This window comes from Galeopterus variegatus, unplaced genomic scaffold, assembly GCF_000696425.1.
Source record: "Galeopterus variegatus unplaced genomic scaffold, G_variegatus-3.0.2 Scaffold2394, whole genome shotgun sequence".
NCBI classification, from domain to species: domain Eukaryota; kingdom Metazoa; phylum Chordata; class Mammalia; order Dermoptera; family Cynocephalidae; genus Galeopterus; species Galeopterus variegatus.
The window spans coordinates 278647-295100 of NW_007728505.1; the positions used below are offsets into that span (position 1 = coordinate 278647).

General features: G+C 56.2%; 1 protein-coding gene across 1 annotated transcript in view; it reads right to left on the reverse strand.

Moving 5' to 3' along the window:
* The window catches only part of LOC103597698 (inositol 1,4,5-trisphosphate receptor type 3), a 41284-nt gene extending 26096 nt beyond the window's left edge, over nt 1-15188 (reverse strand). The window contains exons 1-18 of the mRNA XM_008581565.1: nt 15072-15188; nt 13153-13239; nt 12362-12520; nt 12057-12155; nt 11504-11587; nt 9012-9158; nt 8681-8776; nt 8124-8174; nt 7788-7930; nt 6549-6648; nt 6311-6471; nt 5528-5669; nt 3990-4151; nt 3281-3453; nt 2607-2726; nt 2047-2229; nt 552-803; nt 323-467 (exon numbers count right to left, since the gene is read on the reverse strand). Of these exons, the coding sequence (XP_008579787.1) occupies nt 323-467; nt 552-803; nt 2047-2229; nt 2607-2726; nt 3281-3453; nt 3990-4151; nt 5528-5669; nt 6311-6471; nt 6549-6648; nt 7788-7930; nt 8124-8174; nt 8681-8776; nt 9012-9158; nt 11504-11587; nt 12057-12155; nt 12362-12520; nt 13153-13239; nt 15072-15170 (2403 nt within the window). The 5' untranslated portion in view covers nt 15171-15188. The remainder of the gene's footprint in view (nt 1-322; nt 468-551; nt 804-2046; nt 2230-2606; nt 2727-3280; nt 3454-3989; nt 4152-5527; nt 5670-6310; nt 6472-6548; nt 6649-7787; nt 7931-8123; nt 8175-8680; nt 8777-9011; nt 9159-11503; nt 11588-12056; nt 12156-12361; nt 12521-13152; nt 13240-15071) is intronic.
* Nucleotides 15189-16454: the final 1266 nt, after the last annotated feature.

Genomic DNA, 16454 nt, shown 5'->3' on the forward strand with positions numbered 1-16454 from the left:
GAGGGCGGGGACCCGGGAGGGGCGGGGCCGAGGTGAGGGCGGGGACCCGGGAGGGGCGGGGCCGAGGTGAGGGCAGGGACCCGGGAGGGGCGGGGCGCTGGGCGGAAGAGGTGAGTGGACGGGGAGAGGCAGCCCTCGGCCAGGCACTGGAACAGAACTTGAGGAGTCCAGGGTGTCTGTGTTGTCCCCCTGAGCTGGCTGGGCACTCGAGGGGAAGTGGGGTCATGGCTTCCACAGCCCAGTCCTGGGTACAGACCGAGGCCCAGTGAGGGGACCGGCCAAAGCACCCCTGACTCCAGCCACTAGCACTCCCCCAGCCCACCTCAAAGGTGAGCTTGTTCTTCTCCTCGTTGGCAAAGGGCACGGCCTCGCTGACCACGTTGTTGAGATAGTCCTCCACGAACTCCATGGTGCTGGCAAACTTGTTCTTCTTGTCATCTCGGGAAGTATTGAGGTTGGAGTCATAGCTGGAGAGGAGGCAAGGAAGCATGTGGGTCCTGCGACGCGCTCATCCCTGCCTTGTCCCACCCACCTTCCATCACCCCTCTCACTCCTTGATGGTGATGGCTGTGGGGATCTCAGTCCAGAGGCGGGCGAACTTGACGGGTGTGACCAGCTCCTGGGGGTCACGGTCCACGTGTACATGCAGCATCAGGTGGCAGAAGGAGGCGCGCAGGTCAAAGGGCAGCATCTCATCCGCCATGCACAGGAAGATCAGGTCCACGCCTAACTGCTGGGAAATCTCATCGATGGCCAGGTACTGCCGGTCCAGGCACATGCGGGCAAAGAGCTTCAGCTGGTACCTGCAAGGCAAGGAAAATGGTGAGGACACAGCAGATGGGGGCTGGGGGTGCTGCTAGTGCTTGGATCTGGGCTTGGTGAGGACTCGACAAAGTGGCAAAGGACTTAGGTTAAAGCATGCACCAGCCACGGTAAATAAAGGACACAGTTCTGACTTAGGAAGGTGAAATGAAAACCCGTCTGTAGTGATGAGTATTCGCAATTCTCTCCCTCCTTGCTAAGTTGGAGAAACACTTTCTGGCTTGGCCAGGACAGATCTTTATGGGAAGAGGGATGTCTGAGAGCTGAAAGGCTGGGCCGGGGGGAGAAAAGTGAGGTGGGAAAAAACAGCCTCAGGCAGGGAGGGTGAGGACAAGAGTGGGAAAGGGAGGAGGGGAGGCGAGTAGCTGGTGACAGGTGTGTGGCTTCGGTGGCAGAGCTGCAGAAATGGGGAACATCAGACACTTTGCTCCACACAGGGGGACAGCATGCCTCTGCCTCCTCCTCAGAGACCACGTCACCTACAGTGGGCTCTGGAGCCAGACAGCCTGGGCATGAACTATGGCTCACCACTTATGGCTGTGTAACCTTAGGCGAGTTCCTCCACCTCTCTGTGCCTCCATTTCCCCATCTTTACAACAAGGGTAACGGTAGCACCCTCCTTCAGAGGGTTGCTGTGAGGCTTGAAGGAGTGATCAGGTGAAGCCCTCAGAACAGTGGGTGGCATATGGTAAGCATTTAAGAAGGGTCATCTCGGGCCGGCCTGGTGGCGCACTGCTACAGTGTGCCGCTTGGGAAGCGCGGCGGCACTCCCGCCGAGGGTTCGGACCCCACATACAGACCGGTTCCCGCTCACTGGCTGAGTGAGGCGCGGGGGCAACGCCGAGGGTTGCAATCCCGTTGCCGGTCCCAGTCTGGTACGGGGGCGACACTGAGGGTTGCGATCCGTTGCCGGACACGGAAAAAGACCAAAAAAAAAAGAAGGGTCATCTCGTATTATTATTCTAAAAATATCTATGTTTGGAGACAGTTTGGGTTTTTCCAAAGCCTGGTTCCTGGCCTGAAGGCCACCCAGTGCTCTTCGGGGTCACACATCCCGCCCGGAGTGACAGCTGCGTGCAGGAAGTGAAGGCAGGCACACTGCTGCGGAGGCAGGAGCCCCGCCTGAAGCTGTCGGAGCTCACCCCTCAGCAGGGCCTGGCTGACGGCCTCCTGGAAGGCCCAAAGGGCACAGGAAGAGGGAGGGAGGAGCTGAGCCAGGGGCACCTGTAGTAGCTGAGCACGTTCTCGTCGTGGGCATTGCCGGCCCGTGCCTCCTGGGCCAGCTGCCTCACGCTCTTCTCATGGTGCTCATTATTCTTGTCGGTCCAAGTGAGCCACACCTCCTCCTCTGAGTACTCGATGCTCAGGTACTCATGCGCCTGGGCCATTTCCTTCACGGGCCGAAGCCTGCAGACCAACAGCACCCCATCACCAGGGGCTGAGGCTCCATACCCAGCACCCTCCCGAAGCGTGCTCAGTGTCACTGCGTGCCAGTTCGGGTCCTATGCTGCCTCCCCTGAGAAATGTATTTCCATCTTGGGACCCTAAGCAGGCCATGAACTTCTTGAGAGCAGAGTCCTTGGCTCATTCTCCTCTCTTTGCCCCCTCCACCCTCTCCACAGTGCCAGGCACAGAGCTGGGCACACAGCAGGCACTGGGTTCATATCTGCAGAGCAGGGGGACAAGATCTAGCCTGAATCCAGATGGGCCCAAACTCTAGCGCAGTTGGGGCTGGGCAGGGTGGAGGCCGCCGGGCTGTGGGCAGGGGCAGCACATCCACTCACTCAGTCTGGATGAGAATGTCACTGTTCTTGGGGTCCAGCACACACTTGCAGATGAGCTCCTGGGTGACGGGGATGGCAATGTGGTTGGACACACACAAGTCAGAGAGGTAGTCCAGGAACCTGGGGTGGTTATAGCAGAGGAGGGGGCTCAGAGACTGGCCCCTGTAGAAATAAAGCTCACCCTCCCTCTTCCCCAACTGGCAGCTCCAGCCTCCCCAGAACCAGCTTACTGCTCCTGCTCCCTCCCCACAACTTGCAGAGGAGTGGGATGGGCTCCCAGCTACACAGGGACGGACAACCCACAGGGCATTGCCCCGGGGAAGGGGGAAGACTAGATGGAGGTCCAGGAAGTCAGGGTAAGGAGGCACAGAGGCTGGGATGATACTAAAAATATTTAACTGCTGACCAGTACATGTACTGACGGTCACTACAGAAGGGTCTTGAGGGCCTCCTGCCATATCAGGAGGCATTCCTCTTATTGCTTGATTGGGCTAAACTTGGGAGGGTCTCAGAGAGTGACTAGGGAGGCCAGAGTCTCAGGGAGGTGGCAATTTACCAACAGGTGTAGAAATGTTTCAATATTTTAACAACCAGCACTGGCTGACTTTCTATCCCAGGACAGGAAAGGGAGGGTGGAAGGAGTGGGTGCTGGTGGGGGAGGACGGCGGGCCCACCTGGGCTCCCGGTTCTTCCGCACAAGGCTCACGAAGGTCTCCACCTCGGTCTTGGTGATGTGCTTCTCCAGGAGCTTGCGGTTGTTGTGCAGTAGGGCAGTGATAGTGTCCTCGGCCAGGATGTCGTAGCCAATCTGGGACTGCATCATCCCAAACTGCTTGGCAATATGCTCCTGGGGGCAGGAAGGCTGGGGTCATGGGCAGCCACAGCAGGGCATGGGGCCCAGGTCTGCTGCAGAGCACTGCTCCAGACCCCGAGATAGGGAACCCCACCATAGGAAGGTGGAGGTCCAGGAGAGGAAGCCAGCGCTGAGCAGAAGAGTGGGGTGTGTATTATGTAGTTAATTAGCTCATGCTCTGCCCCCCCATCAGAGTGAAACCTCCATGAGGGCAGGGACCCTGTCTGTCTGGCAGGACTGTCTACATTATTTGTGAGACCCAGTGCAAAATTAAATAGCAGGATCCTTCTTCAAAAATTAAGAATCTCAAGACGGCAACAGCAGAGCCTGAACACAGCGCCAGACCCTTGGGAGCAGCAGCCCAAGTCCTGCTGTCTGGCGCCCTGCTGAACCCAAATGCCAAAGACAATACCGGCGCACAGTATATGCACCTGAGGAAATACCTGCTGATGAATGAACACATGAGTGGGTGAGTGAGCGGGGCACCCAAGCCAGGAGGGCTCAGGCCAGGGAAGCAGGTGGCAGCCCACCTGGTTCTTGCGGTAGTCCTCCTGGGAGTGCCGCAGCACACGGTAGCAGAGGCGGAACATGTGCTGGTAGGGAGCATTCTTCTGGTCCGACAGCTCCTCCAGCCTTACCAGAGGGCCCTCACCCCCCTTGTCTCGGAACGGGGCCTTCAGAATGCCAAAGATCTGGGGGAACACAGAGGATGAGGAAGTATTCCCCACACCTTCCCACACCCCTAATTATCCCAGGAACCCTGTGCCCACCTGATCCTGCCCCAAAGCCACCCCTGACATCAACCCCAAGCTGATTCCAAGCTGGACCACATTCCCAGCCCAGCCACCATTAGCCCCAATCCCAGCACAAACTCTTCCCCGTTGCTGGCTGAAATCCCGACGCTGACCTCAGCCCACCCTCCCTGATGTAGATTCTAATCCCAGCTCAGATCCTGGGCCTAGCTCAGCGTCTGGGGGAAGAGCAGAAGGTCGCCACAGCCCAAGGTCTGAGGCTAAGAGAAAAGGCAGGCCAGGTCATTGTGGCCAGAGCTTAGAATGAGATACACGCCTGCCTTGTCAAAAAAAGTTTTTTACATAATTTCAAAGATTTAAAACAGCAGCGGTTGGGTAGGATGAGAAACTGTTCCAGGCTGAGACTAAAGAAACAGAACAACCAAATGGATTAAAAATCCTTAGTTGGATCCTAGTTAAAACAAATAAACAAACAAAAAAACCCAAACTTTAAAAATACATTTTAGGAAAGTTAGAGAAATTTGGTGTGGATTGGGTATTATTGCTAATCTTCTTAGGCGTGACGATGGCATTGTGGCTATATAGGACAATGTCCTTATTCTTCGGAGATACATTCTGAAAGATTCCGGGGTGAAGGGCAATCTACTTTGAAATGCATGGACAGAGGGATGGGTGCACAGACAGAGCCATGTAAGGCCAAAGTGGCAGCATGGTAGCAACTGAATTCAGGTGGTGGATGTACTGTGTTCACTGTACTATTCTTTCAGTGCTTCCTCAATATTTGAAAATTCTTACAATAAAAATTTAGAAAAAAATTTTTGAAAAACAAGGACCCAACATCTGAGTTCAACCCTGGCCCTGCTTCTTGCTGGCTGTGTGCTCTGGATGGAGTCATTCAGCCTCTGGTGCTAGTTTCCTCATCAATAAAACAGGGATGATAATAACAGTGTGTCCTCCAGGTGGTGAGGATCAGATGAGTCTATCCATGTGGGGCACTTAGGGAAGCTCCTGGCACGTGGTCTTGCCCCATAAACATTGTTTTTTATAAAACAGGGATGATAATAACAGTGTGTCCTCCAGGTGGTGAGGATCAGATGAGTCTGTCCATGTGGGGCACTTAGGGAAGCTCCTGGCACGTGGTCTTGCCCCATAAACATTGTTTTTTAAAAGGGGTAATGAGAAACCACAGGGAGACTACAGCTCAAGTAGAGACGAGAAAAGGCAAATTCGATGTTAAAAGGCATCCTGATCCCAGCAGCCACCATTCCTCCCCAAAGCCTGTTTTATGGCCACCCTCCCCTCCCTGCTCAAAACACCTGCTTCAGAATGTTCTGCTCCCTCATCAGCTTCTGCCTCTCCCGGTTGGGCTTGGTGACCATGATGTCCAGGACGTTCTGGCCATTGTTGGGGACGTCACTGACAAAGAACACCAGGTCCTCCAGCAGCTGGATGACAAACCTGGGCGAGGGGACAGCAGGATGACAAGTGTGAGGTGCTGAGCCTGGGAAGCTCCCCAGGGCCCACCCAGCATGTGCTGCCTCCCCTACCCCCGTGGGCAACCAGCCTTCCTTCCCAAGGCATGACTTTCCTGAAATCACTCACTGGCCTCCAAAGAACAGTTTTCAGCTTCTATTCCCAGGTTTACCCTGAACTGCTCTCAAAACACCCCATGCCCCAGCCACCCTGGATTCCGAAGTGCCCCCAAGACAAAGAATCTCAGAATACTTCAATCTGGAAAGGAACTGCAGGCCACAAGGCAGGGTGTTTTGTGTGAAGGGATCTGCATTTACGTCCTGACTTAGCCACATACAAGCTGTGTGACTCTGGGAAAGTCTCAACCTCTCTGAGCCTCGGCCCCATCATCAGTAAAACAGAGGTAATGACGGTTCCTCACAGGGTTAGACTAGGAGTACGTGAGCAGAGAGGCAGGCACCCAACTTCAGGGGCCCAGGGACCCCACAGGGACCAATCCCCACTCCATCTCCCCTGCTCCAACCCAGCCTGCCCGACTTCTGCTTTGTGACTCCTCGTTCATGAAATGCAGACCCAGGAGGGCAAGATCACCCAGAAAACCACGAGACCCTATCCCTGTGGCCCACCTGCGGTCATTCTGGCTGATGAAGCCCTCACTGAGTTTCTCCACAGCACTGGCCAGCATGGAGCTGGCATCGTTGGCAAAGTCCAGGTCACGGATCTCGGACACAGGCACCGACACGATGGCAAAGGCCTCCTTATCCTCCTTGGTGGGGCAGGTGCCCAGCTGCAGGGACAGGGGTCAGCAGCGCACCCGGGTACAACTCCAGCCCAGCCCCGTCTCCATCCCCGGGCGGTCCGCACCATGAGCCGAATGGGCCTCTCCTCCTCGATGTCAATGGGCACGTTGGTGCTCTGGATCCACGTGTTGGTGCAGAGGTGCCGCAGCCGGACATAAGAGTTCCTGCAGGCAGGCGGGAGGGCAGGGACAGGGGGAATGCACCTCTGAGCGTGTCCTGCTGTCTGCCCAGTCTAACCCCCCAACACTGGTGCATCTTCCACTTCACTCCATACCCTCAACAGCTGTGGGGCAGGGGCCTCTAGTGCCTCTCCAGCGGAGGAGCCCGTGGCAGAGAAGAGCAGCCAGAGCCTGGTCCTGACCACAACACGTACACAGGCCCACAGGCCTCAACCAAGCTTCCAAAACCAAAGCTTTTTTGTAAACTTGGGACCAGGATTCAATTGGACAATTGAGGCTATTTAGACTATCCCATTTTAACATCAAGCTGCATGCATTTCACAGAAATACTCATGTCTTTGATTATGAAATACTGATATAACTTTTCTAAAATGTAAAACAATCTGAATCTCAAAATTCATCTGGCCCCAAGAGTTTCAGGTAAGGAATTGTGGGCCTATATAGTGACTCAATTAATTTTCCCAACTGCCCTGTGGACAGGTAGACTTGATATTCCCACTTTAAAGATTAGAACACTGAGGCAGAGTGATTGAGTAAGCTGCCTAAAGTCATACAGCTACTTAAGGCTAAAACCTAACTTGACACTTTGCAAGTTTCTTGATGCGATGTTGTAGAATCTCAGGGATCACAGGAGCTTGGAGATCAGAGAGCCCAGCCTCCCCCACAGTGTGTGGGTTCCCCCTGCTGCTGTGCCCTGGACAAACTGTCTCACAGACTGTGCTTGGGCACTCAGACTGACTGGGGCAGGCGACTGGTACCTAACACCAGAGAGAAGGCATTTTGAGAAGGCAGCGAGCACCAGAGTGTGTGGAGCCCAGGCTGGGCACGCAGAAAGCACACAATGGTGGTCAGCTATTGACAGTGTCAGAGCTGGACCCTCGAAGGCCAAAGGACCACAGCAGGACAGAGGAGTGAGGGAAGCGAGCACCAGAGTGTGTGGAGCCCAGGCTGGGCACGTAGAAAGCACACAATGGTGGTCAGCTACTGACAGTGTCAGAGCTGGACCCTCGAAGGCCAAAGGACCACAGCAGGACAGAGGAGTGAGGGATTCAGGGATTCCCGGAAACAGGACAGCCCAGCCTGGGCACCCCTGGCCAGCCGCTAGGCACACGGCACATACCCACCGGGGCACGAAGGAGTCGGTTTTCTGCAGCGTGGTGGGGTCCAACTCAAAGAGAGAGGCGATGTCATTGCCATGGGGCACAGCCACCAGGCGGTACTTGATCTTCTCTCCAGCGTTTCTACGGCCTGCACGACCCTGGGCACCCTGGGGTGAGGACCCCAGATCAGACAGGAGCCCCTCCCTCCTCTCAGGCCCCCCTATCCCACCTGGGACTCCAGCTGAGGGGCCTCCCTCCAGCCCACTTCCCACGGTTTCACGGCCTCCCCATCCCTGTCCACCCCCAGGGCAGGCCATAGTCACTCTTGCCCAGGCCGCGGAGCCCTGCTCTAGTCCTCACCGTTCCTGCTGCCTTGGGATCTGAGGCATCGCCTTTGTAACTGGGGTTCTCCTGGACAGAGATACAGAAAGGGAAGCTATTGGACACCAAGCTATATACCCACAGGACCCAACCCCAAAACAAGGTCATCGACATAGGGCCCTGGGTCCCTCAGGTAGCTCACCACCCTCCCAAAGGTACCTGCCCCAGTCCCAAAGCCTAAATCATGCCACCACTGGCAGCCCTTCATGGCGCTCTCCATAGGCCCACAAATGCACACACACACATACACATCAACACACACAATACGCATAGCACGTGCATTATGGACAGACTAGGAATTCTGCTCGCTGCTGTATCCTCATTGCCTAGAAAAGTGCCTAGCATATAGTAGGTAATATTTAATAAGCACAGTAATATTTAATAAGTTTGTTTACAATCAGGCATTTATTTGATAAATAAGTACATGAGTGCAAATAAGCCAGGGTCAACAGGCACAAGTCAATGCATGCAGATATGTGCACACATGCTCCCGCATACCCATGTGAGCACACGCAGAGCCTGAGCATCCAGCTCACCTCAGCAGCCAGGTAGTTGCCTGTAGCCAGGTGTTTGAAGCGGTACAGGCCGTTCCAGTGGCCAGCTCCTCCACGGCAGGGGTCATGGTGGACTACCTGGGGGCATGCAGGGGTGAGGCAGGAAGGAGAGGCTCGCAGGGAGGGGAGCTCAGACCCCAGGGAGGTCTGGAGATCTCTGGAAAGGTGGGTGCCTGGACCCTCCCTAGCTTCTTGGCTCCGGAGGGGCTCAGAGGAGAGGTGATAGTTAACATCCCACCCACCAGGGTGATGGGGGAAGAGGGAGGGGTGCGGTCCAGGGCAGAGTCCAGGGTGCCGGAAGCAGGGCTCTGACCTCCACCTCCCAGAGGGCATTGGAGCTGGTGGCCGATGTGGCGGACTGGCGCAGCGTGGTGCGCAGGTACACCTGCAGTCTGCCCTTGTACTCGTCACACGTCAAGAACTTCTCCTGCTCCGCATGGAACAGCCGCACCACATCTCCCTGCAGGCAGTAGTGTGGGCTCAGGATGGACACAACCCCTCCCAGGGCCCAGCCCCACCTGCCGCAGACCCACGCAGTAACAGGCAGGGTCCTCCTGCTCCTGCCAGAGCCGGCAAGCAGAGGGGAAGATGCCAGCTGAGGCACACCAGAGGGTGGCCAGAGCCCAGGACCAGCCCCTCAGCCAGGCACTCTGCCCACAATCCTCATCCCAGACCCCAAATCCACAGCCCACTCAAGCCTCCCTCCCCTATCTGTACCTCTAGACACCCTACCTAACCTTTAACAGCCCATCCAAGTCTCCCTCTCCACGAAGGCAGAAGCAATCTCAGCTCCTCAGGTCTCCCCAGGCCATGGCTGCACGTCTCCTAGGACCCCCTCTGCCTGAACATCGGTAGTTCATGCCCATTTCTTTTGCTCCCCTGCTAGACTGCAGTAGCCAGAGGGCAGGGACCATGGCCTGTTCATCTCCATGGCTTTGGATACAGAGCAAGTCTGGATCCTGGCTCTGCTCTTACAATTATGTGATCTTGGATAAGTTCCTAAACATCTCTGAGCCTCAGTTGCCTCTTCTGCAAGATGAGAAGACAATGGCCTCCTTGCAGAAATTGTGAGGATTATAACAAGTGTATTGAAGTAACGCTTCACCCTGACCACGTGCCAGCCACTGTGCAAGCACTTTACAAGAATTTTCTCACCTGATCCTCACACCAACCCTCTGAGTAGAGACATCATTATCCCATCTTACAGGCAGAGAAACTCCGGCACAGAGAGGGTAAGTATTCTGCTAAGGGTCACACAGGTAGTGGCAAATGGGACATGAATCTGTGGCTCAGTTCCAGGGCTGACACCTTAACCTTTCCACCACTCCTCCCGGGGCGAGCCTGCCTCCCTGCAGGCTCTCAGTGCATGGCTGCCATTCCTATTGTTACCCCTAATGGCATTATCTGTCTTCCCTACACTGGACACAGAACTAGACACAAAACACTCAGTGAACTCTGGAGTGAACGCAGGAATAAATGACCCTACACAGATTGGATCAGTTACTATGGCAGAACTTAGTGACTTTTGTGTTCAGGCAGTGCAAGAAGAGCGCCAAAAAGGGGTGCACTTTGCACGAGAAAGTCTTGCTTCCGAGCCTCCTGGAGTCTCACTGCAGAGCCATGACACAGTCACCAGAAGCCACTCTGGGTAGGACCACAGGGTTAGGCCCAAGTGATGCTTCATTTCCTCAGTGTGGTACAGATTTGGGGCTGGGATGTGTCATCAGGGGAGGCTTCCTGGAGGGCCAGGGCGTGGGCTGGGCTTGACTGATGTGTGGACAATGTGCAGGCGAGGGAGGGAGGGAGAAGGCATGTCTGCAGAGTGTGGGTGGACGGGAAACAGCCTGGGGGATAGGAGGATGGAGGGCAGGAAAGCCTAACAGCAGCGTGGCTAGGAGGAGGGCAAAGGGATCCACGCAGGCTCCTGAGCAGGGGAGGGTGCAGTGAGCATGGGGCGGCCTCCTCAGGGCGGCTGCTCTCAGGCCTGTCACCTGTCCCCTAACAGGTACCACAGCCAGGTGAACCTGCCTGTTCCCCTAGCTGAGGAATCCACACTTTTGCCACCCCCTAGATCTGCCCATCCCGTCTCCCCTTCCACAAGACCGCCTGCACCCCACAGGCTGCAGTCCCACTCAAGAGACCTCTGAACTCTCCCCTCTCCCCCACATCTGGTTCTCAGGGTTTCTCGAGTGGTCTCTCTAGCGGCCCAAGACAACACCCTCTGCCCTCAGATCTGGTCCCTGCCAAAGACTTCACTGAGGTTTTTCCCAGCCCATCCTGCCCCTGCAGGCCCATCCCTCTCTGGCCTGACAAACCCCCTTCCCTCCTAGTGCCCATGCCAGCATGTCTGGGTCCAGGGGATAGGCAATGACCTAAAAGTGTCCTTCCAATGACTAAGGAAGTGGCCTCACTTCCTTACCAAAGAGGGCACAGGACGAAGGGTAGGGGACCTGGCCTGGATCCAGGGAGCAGGAGTTGGGGAGGGGACAGACTGCTCAAAGGCTTTGGCCCACCCTAAGGTGGAGGGATGGGGACCCCCAGTCCACTGACACCCCCTTAGCAAGAGAGAAAACAGAGGCCAGCCAGGACTCTAGGAGAATGGAGGGGAGGTTGTGGCCAGAGATAAGAGAAGGGGCAGTGCAGCTGGGGCCACGTGTGTGTGGAGGGAGGCTGGGGGTTGGCTGCAGAGCCAGGGGAGGGGGCCTGGTGGGTGGCAGAAGGCAAGAAGAGGAAGCGGGACCTGCCGAGGAGGGGTTGGGGGGGCAGCCAGGCAGGGCAGAGGCAGTGGGGGCTCCCAGTCCTTACCCCTTTCAGCACCTCCTCCAGGTGGTCCCGGAACTGCATAAAAAGGTTGATCTTCCAGCTGGTGTTGCAGTTCACAGAGTTGACCTGTGGAAAGGCAGAGGGACCCCTGATGCCAGGCAGACCTGGCTGCTGGCGAGTGGAGCAGTACTGAAGGCCTGGAGAGAGGGGTGACAGTGGAACTAGCCCCCACTGGAGCACAAGGAGGGTGTTTTCTCCCAGCCTGGGTCCCAGACCCAACTCAGCTGCCATGGGGCTGCCAGCCTGTGGGGTGGAGCATGGGGACAAGCACTGGGAGACAGGTGGTGGAGCAGTGAGGCCCAGCTCATCCAGCAGGCCAGACGGGGCTGGAGGGACTGGAGGCAGTGACAATGGCAGGCAGGGGGTGCCTATACCATGAGGGTGTGTGGACATCCCTCACTGCATGGCCAGCGTCCAGCAGGCCAGACGGGGCTGGAGGGACTGGAGGCAGAGACCATGGCAGGCAGGGGGTGCCTATACCATGAGGGTGTGTGGACATCCCTCACTGCATGGCCAGCCCCACCCCCCCACTCACCTCCTTGCAGCCGGCGTTGTCACTTAGCTCATAATTGCTGGCATGCAGAGGCTGCCCAGCATTGACAGGATTCAGGATCACCTTGTCCCCCACAACCACCTATGGGGACAGAAGGAACGGGGTAAGGCTGAGAAGGGCAAGGCACTTCCTATTGCCAGGTCTCCGGGTCTCTGGGTCTCAGTCTGCCTTTCTAGAAGTGGGTATGATGACTCTACCCAGTCCCCACACTAAGACCCTATAGAAGCCCCTCTGGAGTTGTGACCTGCACCTTCCACTGGGCCCCTCCACCCCGGCCCTGTCCTCACATTGTCCCCATTGCTTCGCAGCTTCCAGAAGGGCTGGATGAAGAGCCAGGAGCCCTCGTTGCCTGTGGCATCCAGTGTCACCCGCATGGCGTTCTTCTCCAGCAAGGCCGGCAGCCGCTTGTTCACTGTCAGGTACTTGTTGCTCTTCATGTGCAGGAGCTGGGGGTCAGGCGGGGAAGGGTGAGGTTGCCAGGCCCCAGGAGGCCAGCCCGTCTGGGAGGGGGCACGAGGACCCACTGGACCCTTGGCCACTGCCTTGATGCATACACAGTGTCAGATACACTGTTGCAAACACTCAGACTGAGGCACACACAGCCACACACAGCATCACACACCAACATGCACACAAATGGGCACACGCTGTCAGGCACCCAGGTGGTCACAAAAAAGAAGCTGTTCTGAACCCTTTATATGCACTACATTACTCATGTAACCTTATAACAGTCCCGAGGGGGAAATCCTATTGGTGGTTTGATTTTACAGATGGGGAAGCCAAGGCACCACGAAGTTAAGTAACTTTGAAACTAGACAACGTGGCTCCAGACTCTGTGCTCACGACCTCTGAGCTAAAACCACATCCACGAGCACAGCAACTCAGGCCACACACAGAATCAGATGCAGAGTCACAAAGGCAGTACCGATGCCACCCACTGGGGACATACGTGCACGCATGCGCGCGCGCGCGCGCACACACACACACACACACACACAGAGCAGTGTCTGCTGGTGCCTTAGCACCCAACACCAGCCCAGGCCTCTTCGGAGGTGGGAGAGACATGGGCAGGTCTCACCTGGATCACACTGCCGTACTTCACGACATCCCCATGCACTTTCTTGTTCTCCGTGTCATTTTGCTTCTGCTCCATCTGGGCCGCGTGCTACACAGACACACGTGGAGGTGAAGGCTGAGCTTAGAGCTCCCCCTGGAAAGAGATGTCTTCCCACCCCCACGCACACATATGCACACACACTCACCCTGGGACCCCTGCCCAGCTCAGAGGCTGTCTTAGCCCATTTCCTCCCACTGATGATGAGGAACTGAGGGCACAGGGTGTGGAGGGGCAGCCTGAGGTCTTATAGCGCACATAGGCCAGGGAGCCAAATCCCTGCCCCTCAGCACCTCATGGAGGGGGTGTGCCAGCAGGACCTTGAGCCCCCTCTGCCCCCGACATTCCCAGCAACCTAAAGCTGAGCCTCGCCACCCACCCCCATCTCACCAGACTCCTGATGCCCCCAACACAGGACCCCTGCCCCAGCCCAAATCCTGGCAGGGGTGTACTCGATGCCATTTCCTGGCTCCCTTCTCTGCCCCCACTCCTCTGTAACCCTCTCTTCCAAAACCATGTGTGCTCCCAGCTCACTGCCTCCAGGGAGCCTTCCCTGACTAGCCACATTCGACCCTGATAGATCCAGCTTGGGTGGCCTTGATGATTTGGTTTGCATCCCATTAAGGGCACCTTCTCAGGCACTTCTGTCCCCTGCTAAACTGGAAGCTGCCTGAGAATAGATGCTCTGTCTCCTCTGTCATATTGGGGGCTCCTGGAGGGCAAGGGCTCTGTCACCTCCATCATCTCTCTGAGAGCAAAGGCTCCTCTGCCTTTTCCTCCTCCTCAGTCCACTTACCAGGGCTCTATGACCAAGACCGGTGTGAGGGTGGCCACTGGGGAGCCCTGCCATGTTCCATGTGACTTTCTACAGATGCAGTTCTGAGTATGTAGCTGGGCAAGTGTGAGAGCCCTTCCCTGGGCCAGATCCCTAGCTCAGCCTGGCCTGTGTCTGCAGGGGCAAGGAAGCCTGTGACAGCCCCGCCCCAGGAAGGGAGATAGGCCTGTCTCTACAGGAGCTCAGGCAGCCCACCTCCAGCCCCTCTTTCCAGCCCAGGTCACAGATATAGGGTGGTACCATGCCTACCTGCCCCCACTTTAGACCCACCTCCTCAGAGCTCAGGGGAAGGGGACAGAGGGACGCAAGGTTTGCTTGACAAAGTCAGTACCAGGACCAAGGAAGGCTCTCAGAAGCAGGCTACAAAGTTGTGGACCACAGTCAAACCCTCCCACTCAGTTTTCCATTGGGATTGGGGTTGGGGCCCTGAGCTCTGTCCAGAAGAATGCCTGGATGTGAACTGAGCCACTGCCCACTCCTGAACAACTAGCACCATGACACCATCCATGTGTCCAAGGAACCCAAAGTGAGTCAGAGAGAGACCTGGGTAGGCTCAACTGCAAATTCACAGGATGACCATGGACAGACCAGTCCCTTCTAAGGGGCCCAGGCTCCAACAAAACAAGGGGAGGGGTTAAGACTAGATCCAGGGTTCTCAAATTGGGCTCCCTGAAGCCTCTGTCTCCAGGAGCCAGTGGCAACTCCGTGGACAGCTGTACAGGTTGTTCACTAGACTGTGGTATCCACATGCCACTCACTGTGCCATGTGCCCTGGCATAGGACTGTGCCAGCCTGGAGGAAGGGGCACTTTGTTCTAACTGGCACACAGGAGCTATGCAGACTAGTGGGGCACTGAGGAGGGGGGCACCCTACTTCCCCCACCACCCCTCATTCACAGCAACTCACGCCACTCTCTTGCATGTTCAGGTTTTTAAGCCATTTGGTTTAGCCACGGGATTCCTGTTGGCTCTGAGGAGCAGTGGCCCTGCATGCACGCCCAGGTTCCTGTTGCACATACACAGATGCACACCTGAGCACACACACATACCTGAAGCTTCTGCAGCAGCACCACATCGGCGATCTTCTCCTTGTCCTGCTTGGTCTGCTTGGCCTTCCAGTACTGCTTCTGGGCTGAATAGCGGTTCATGGGGCATACCTTGAAGAGGCAGTCTGTGGCAGGGCAGACAGAGGGAGGGAGAGTGGTTCATCTGGGGCTCAGGGCCCTCCCTGGAAAACCCCCCAGCCTGCAGTTCTGCTCTCTCCTGCCCCACTGGAGATAGAGAAGAACTGGTTAGAAGAACCCCATAGAATTTGTAGCATCCTGGATTACCATCCCCAGAGGCTCTTGAAGCATCACCCCTATACCCTATCTGTGCCCAGCTTTTGTGGGTAGTGGCAGCCAACAGCTCACATCTGCATCCTTTGGCCGATGCCTTGGCCAACGGAGGCCATCTTGCCCACAGATGCCTGGGAAGTTACTTCCCCCATCCCAAGGGGCAGCCACTCTCTACTGGCTGACACAGGCACCTAGTAGCCCAGCCTCTGGAGGGGACTGTCTGAGGTGCAATTCACACTCCGGAGCTCCGCATAGGGCCAGGCTGAGGCTAGTTTCCCCTGAAACCACACCCTTGCCTGGCTTCTTCCCCTGCCCTATATGAGAGAGTAAGGGGCTCTACCCCACTCTATTCTCCTGAGACCCTTCCTTAATAATTCACCCATCTTAGGCTCTACTTCTAGGGAACTTGACCTGAGATAGGGTAAACAAAACTCCAGAAACATGTTCACTATTACAGTTTTTACTTTGGCAAGTAGACAAAACACCTATCATTTTCAAAAATCCAAACTCCAGGACGGGTGTTCAATTTTTCTACTTATCAAAAGGAGGCACCAGTTGGAAAATTCTGTTGTAAACTATGGTGGAGGGAGGGAGGATTCTGGGCGCTGGTGAAGTGCTGCATGGGTGAGTGCTGGGCCTGCCTGACACAGCCTGGGCTGTGCTGGGAGCAGGGATCTCCCTGTCTCAGGAGGGAGTCACACTTGGGCAAGGAGGTGGACTCAGGGGCCCTGAAACCCCTTGCACGCTGCAGTGTGAGTCTGATTGCACAGTGCTCCAGTAGCACACAGCACCAGAGGAAGATGGCTGTGCTGGGACACCAGAGGTGGCCACTGGGTGGTCGCAGAGACAGGAGCCCCCTCCTTCAGGCCCTTTCATGTTTCCTCTAAGAAAAAGGCTGTGAACCTGCTTTGGTCAAAGTGAGACATCCAGACGCTGGGAACCAAAGCAAAGCTGGATTTTCCATCTAGCCCGTGAGTAGGCACTGGGAGGAGAAACTGGGTGACCCAAAGGTCGGGGAAGACAGAACCCCTTGAGGGAAGGGAAAACGGCAATTCCATAAGCAGATGGAGCCACCAGGGCTGCCCCACCTCGCCC